The 6,196-nt window shown below is 43.8% G+C and overlaps 1 protein-coding gene across 1 annotated transcript in view; it reads left to right on the top strand.

Moving 5' to 3' along the window:
- The first annotated feature begins 2,305 nt into the window (after positions 1-2,305).
- The window catches only part of EXD1 (exonuclease 3'-5' domain containing 1), a 41,459-nt gene continuing 37,568 nt past the window's right edge, over positions 2,306-6,196 (top strand). Inside the window, exon 1 of the mRNA XM_005559234.5 lies at positions 2,306-2,481. Coding sequence (XP_005559291.3) covers positions 2,349-2,481 — 133 coding nt within the window. The 5' untranslated portion in view covers positions 2,306-2,348. The remainder of the gene's footprint in view (positions 2,482-6,196) is intronic.

The raw sequence follows: 6,196 nt of genomic DNA, 5'->3' as shown, positions 1-6,196 counted from the left end.
TATGGTTAAATTGCAAAATTCACTGGATGAATTTTCCTAGTGTGGCAAAAGTAAGCAGCTTTTAAATTTAAAAAACTGTAGAAGAATATTTAAGTTTCCAAATACAAGGACATCTAAACAGAATAGTTCTAAAATAACTTTTAAACAATTACTGTATTATGGTAAAGAATGTAAGAGTACCTGCTTTTTGTTTGTTTTTTTTGTTTTGTTTTGTTTTTTGAGACAGAGTTTCACTCTTGTCTCCCAGGCTGGAGTGCAATGTTGTGATCTTGGCTCACTGCAATCTCCACCTTCTGGGTTCAAGCGATTCTCCTGCCTCAGCCTCCTGAGTAGCTGGGATTACAGGCACACGTCACTACACCTGGCTAATTTTTGTGTTTTTAGTAGAGACGGGGTTTCACCATGTTGGTCAGACTGGTCTCGAACTCCTGACCTCAGGTAATCTGCCCATCTTGGCCTCCCCAAGTGCTGGGATTACTGGCATGAGTCACTGCACCCAGTGGTGAGTACCTACTATGAATAATATTTCTTAGTACATTTTTTCTTTACTTTTTACATTTCTATATGGTTATAATTTTTTTTTTTTTTTTTTTTTTGAGACAAGAGTGTTGCTCTGTCGCCCAGGCTGGAGTACAGTGGCGCAATCTCGCAATCTCGGCTCACTGCAACCTCTGCCTCCCGGGTTCAAGCGATTCTCCTACCTCAGGCTCCTGAGTAGCTGGGACTACAGGCCTGTGCCACCACGCCTGGCAGATTTTTGTATTTTAAATAGAGGTGGGGTTTCACCATGTTGGCCAGGCTGGTCTCGAAGTCCTGATTTCAATTAACCTGCCTGTCTTGGCTTCCCAAAGTGCTAGGATTACAGGTGTGAGCCACTGTACCTGGCCTGTATTGTTGTAATTCTTTATAATGGACATGTATCATTTTTACAAAAACATTTGAGTGTGTGGTATGTGGCAGTTCCATCTGTCAGGCTGCACATGACTGGTTGGTGATAGTATGCAGCCCAATTCCTGAACTGTGGCCAGGGTGGCATGGAATGGCCCTTCCAATAATCTGGCAACTGGATTGGTTATGCATTAATTGTGTTGGTTGGCTGGTAACAATGTCAGACTATGGACATGTTATTAATCCAGAAAAGGATACATCCAGAAGAGGGTACATCCCAGACATTTCTGGGTAAACAATTTATTTTTCAATCTTCAATTTAGCTTTTATTTTATTTTATTTTTTATTTTTTTTGAGACGGAGTTTTGCTCTTGTTGCCCAGGCTGGAGTGCAATGGTGGGATCTTGGCTCACCACAACCTCTGCCTCCCGGGTTCAAGCGATTCTCCTGCCTCAGCCTTTCTGAGTAGCTGGGATTACAGGTATGCGCCACCACGCCCGGCTAATTTTGTATTTTTAGTAAAGACAGGGTTTCTCCATGTTGGTCAGGCTGGTCTCGAACTCCTGACCTCAGATGATCCACCTGCCTCGGCCTTCCAAAGTGGTGGGATTACAGGCATGAGCCACCATGCCCGGCCAATTTGGCTTTTATTTTAAAATACCTTTAGCATAGAACTGTTGTAGGACAGAAAATTAAACACACACACACACACACACAAAGAAATAGAACATTTCAAGTACCTAGACTTAAAAATTAATAGGATAGCATAGACCCAAGTTATGGGAAACAGTCTCTAAAATTCAATTCATTAAACACAATTTGAAAGAAAAGCTCTTTTCCCAATGTACCACTATCCTCCTACCTGCCTTGATTTCCTTTAATTCCTAAGTAAAGGGTAAATTTAGTTGCTTTACTTAAAATATCAGCTTCAGTTTTGGTAAAAATTACCACGCCCTTAAATTCTCAACCAGAGTTGTAAAAAATAGGAGCTCAAGTAGTTGTGCTGCCCTAAACAATTTATTGCAACACGTATTGGCAAATATTTCTGTGTATGTCCATTTTTTCATTTGCTCTTTTCGGTTTTTTGTTATAATGATGTATAAATGTGCCATTAAAAAACCTCTAAATGTTCTGCTTCTTCCATTTAGCTAAGGAAGGAAAGATGATATCTTGCCCATTTTATAAACATAGAAGCCAAGCCTAACTTGCCCAGTTTTTTATGGTTTTCAGTTTCCTACGTATGAGAGTTGGTGCTTGCGATGATCCTTTTCTCATCATTCCAAAAAGATGAATAAAACTGAATTATTCAGATTTTATTCTTGTCCATTACTGATATGGGGAAAGGGAAAATAACTTTACTCCCAAAAAATCTTGTAAAATTCATAGATCTCTTTATTAATTTTCAAGTGTTTGGATGCGTAAAGAAGATTATTTGAAGACGGCTTTTGGAATCAATTAGCATGGACCCCAGCAGTGACTACCATTTCCTCAGCCAGATTTTGTGGAAGAGGGTGAAACTCACATTGGTTTGTGGCGTCTTCGAGGGTGTGCTTCAGCATGTTGACCCTAATAAGATTGTTATCCTGAAGAAAGGTCTTGTTCTATTTCTCATACTGTTCTGCCTTTTAAGAGATTAGTGATTTTCAGTGATAGCTTTCGTCTCCATTAGCGATTGGGAGGGTGGCATTATTCCTATTTTAGGGAAAGTATGGGAGGAAGGTTAGAATATTGTTTTCCCAAACAGAACAATGTGACTGAATATGCTGGTTTGTCCCTACTTCCTTTTTTTTTTTTTTTTGGGGGGGGGAGATGGAGTATCTCTCTGTTGCCCAGGCTGGAGTGCAGTGGCGCGATCTTGGCTCACTGCAAATTCCACCTCCTGGGTTCACATTATTCTCCTGCCTCAGCCTCCCGCGTAGCTGGACTACAGGCGCCCACCACTGCGACTGGCTAATTATTTGTATTTTTAGTAGATGGGGTTTCACCGTGTTAGCCAGGATGGTCTCAATCTCCTGACCTCATGATCCACCCACCTGGGTCTCCCAAAATGCTGGGATTACAGGCGTGAGCCACTGCGCCTGGCCTGGTTTGTCCCCACTTTTGATATGATAGCAGGGATTTTCAATATAAAAAGTTTTTTTTAATTAATTGGGTACTTCTTTTTTTAATTTCCTTTTTTTTTTTTTTCTTGATATGTCTTGCTCCGTCCCCCAGACCCCCCAGGCTGGAGTGCAGTGGCGTGATAGCTCACCGCAACCTCCTGGGTGCAAGTGATTCTCCTGCTTCAGCCTCCCAAGTAGCTGGGATTACAGGCACACACCACCACGCCAAGCTGATTTTTGTACTTTTAATACAAAAAGTATAAAAATACAGCTGTTGGCTGGTCTCAAACTCCTGACTTCAGGTGATCCGCCCGCCTTGGCCCCCCAAAGTGCTGGGTTTATAGGCATGAGCCACTGTTCCTGGCCTTTTTTTTTTTTTTTTTTTTCTCTGAGAATGAGTCTCACTCTGTTGCCCAGGCTGGACCAGTGGCGTGATTGTGGCTCACTGCAACCTCTGCCTCCCAGGTTCAAGCGATTCTCCTGCCTCAGCCTCTCAAGTAGCTGGGATTACAGGCACCCACCACCAAGCCTGGCTAATTTTTGTATTTTTAGTAGTGACAGAGTTTCATTGTGTTGGCCAGGCTGGTCTCAAAGTCCTGACTTCAGGTGATCTGCCCACCTCGGCCTCCTTAAAGTGCTGGGATTACAGGCTTGAGCCACCAATGCCTGGCTCTTTAATTTCTTTCCATATGCATTTTGAAATTAAAAATCACCACCACATTATTTAGAATCGTTTTTGGCTTCAGCAGATGAGTTGATACAGTAAGGGGCTAATTTTTTTCATACAAAAAGTAAAGAGGTAGTCAGATGAAGAATAGTGCAATGGCTGAAAGACACCAGCAGGAACCAGGTGCCTTTTGCTCCTGCTCTGCCACGTCAGTGATCATCTGTTATCCTCATGGTCACCAGGTAGCCTCTACAACTCCCAGCTGCAATTCCAGTTTATCATAAAGGATAAAGCTCAAGAACAGGTAAACGCAAGAGAAACATAGGGCAATCTTTTTTTTTTTTTAAAGACACATTCATGCTCTATTATCCAGGCTGAATTGCAATGGCATGGTGTGATCACGGCTCACTGCAGCCTCAACTTCCTAGGGTCAAGTGATCCTCCGACCTCAGCCTCCTGAGTAGCTGGGACTACACTTGTGCAGACTGCACCTGGTTAGTGTTTTTAATCTTTAGTTTTTGTAGAGATGGAGTCTCCCTATGTTGCCCAGGCTGGTCTTAAACTCCTGGCTCCAGTGATCTACCTTGGCCTCCCAAAATGCTAGGTTTATAGGCGTGAGCCACCATGCCTAGCCAGGACAACCTTAAATCTTACAACTTGCAGCTGCATCCAATGAAATAACTTCGTGTTAATATTTTTTTCTGATTTAAGGTTTCTTTTTTGTGTGGAGGAAGGCACATGGAATTTCCATGTCCTCTTTGGTTGTGCCACCCTCCCAGTACCTCCATTTCTGCCAATCTGGAAGTTTCAATATATAGAGTTTCCTGGCATGATAAGTTTCAGGTTCATCATTGAAACATGTATAAATGGCATTTGAAAGATTAATGTTATTAAGCCAAATTTTGAGTTAAAACAGACTTTTAGGGGCTCAGATGGGATTGTAACAGGTTTGTGCAACATTAATTCATTTAGTAATCGTGTATTGATTGCTTTATATCTCAGGAACTGTGCTTGGTACCAGGGACACATGCAGAAATAAGGTGGTCCCTGTTCTTAAAAAGCTTAGTCTAGGGGCTGGGCTCAGTGGCTCATGCCTGTAGTCCCAGCACAAAATTAGCTGAGCATGGTAGTGGGTGCCTGTAATCCCAGCTACTTGGGAGGCTGAGGCAGGAGAATGGCTTGAACCTGGGAGGTGGAGGTTGCAGTGAGAACTTAGTCTAGCCTATAGTCCCAGCTACCTGGGAGGGTAAGGCAGAATTGCTTGAGGCCAGGAGTTTAAGGCCATCCCAGGCAGCATAGCAAAACCACATCTATAGAAAAATTATTTTTAATTAATTTAGTTTTTCTTGTGTTTTTTTTGAAACAGAGTCTCGCTGTGTCACCCAGTCTGGAGTGCAGTGGCGTAATCTCAGCTCACTATAACCTCCACCTCCCGGGTTCAAGCCATTCTCCTTCCTCAGACTCCCAAGTAGCTGGGACTACAGGCGCCCACCACCACGCCCGGCTGATTTTTTTTGTATTTTTACAAAGTACAAAACTACAAAAAACATAGACGGGATTTCACTATGTTGGCCAGGGCGGTCTTGAACTCCTGGCCTCGTGATCCGCCTGCCTTGGCCTCCCAAAGTGCTGGGATTACAGATGTGAGCCACCGTGCCAGGCCTATTTTTTCTTTTTTTAAAAATTGAGATGGGGTCTCACTACATTACCCAGGCTTGTCTCCAGCTCCTGGGCTCAAGTGATCCTCCCGCCTCAGCCTCCCAAAGTGCTGAGATTATAGGCATGAGCCACCACACCCAGCCCCCGACAAAAAATATTTTCGACACAGAGTCTTGCTCTGTCATTCAAGCTGGAGTGCAGTGGCACTATCATGGCTCATTGCAACCTTGACCTCATGGGCGCAAGTGATTCTCCTGCTTCAGCCTCCCAAATAGCTGGGACTACAGGCATGTGCCACCAAGACTGGCTAATTTTTTAAATTTTTTGTAGAGATGGGGTCTCTCTGGGTTGCCCAAGCTGGTCTTGAACTCCTGGACTCAAGCAGTTCTCCCACTCAGCCTCCAAAGTGCTGGGATTAGAAGTGTGAACCACCACATCCAGCCTAAAAAAACATTTTTTTTTTTTTAAACAGAGTTTTGCTCTTGTTGCCCAGACTGGAGTGCAATGACACGGTATCGGCTCATGGCAACCTCCACCTCCCGGGTTCAAGCAATTCTCCTGCCTCAGCCTCCCGAGTAGCTGGAATTACAGGCATGTGTCACCACACCCAGCTAATTTTATATTTTTAGTAGAGATGGGGTTTCTCCGTGTTGGTCAGGCTGATCTCGAACTCCTGACCTCAGTCGATCCTCCCACCTCGGCATCCCAAAGTGCTGGGATTACAGGCGTGAGCCACTGCACCCAGCCAAATTTTTTTTTTTTTTAATTAGCCAGTCATGGTGGTTCCTACCTGTAGTCCCAGCTACTTGGAGGCTGAAGTGGGAGGATCACTTAAGCCCAGGAGTTCGAGGCTACAGTGAGCTATGATCGTGCTCCTGTA

Source organism: Macaca fascicularis, chromosome 7, assembly GCF_037993035.2.
Source record: "Macaca fascicularis isolate 582-1 chromosome 7, T2T-MFA8v1.1".
In the NCBI taxonomy this organism is placed as follows: Eukaryota; Metazoa; Chordata; class Mammalia; order Primates; family Cercopithecidae; genus Macaca; species Macaca fascicularis.
Note: the sequence above shows the minus strand (reverse complement) of the source record. Positions and strands in the feature narration are given on the sequence as shown.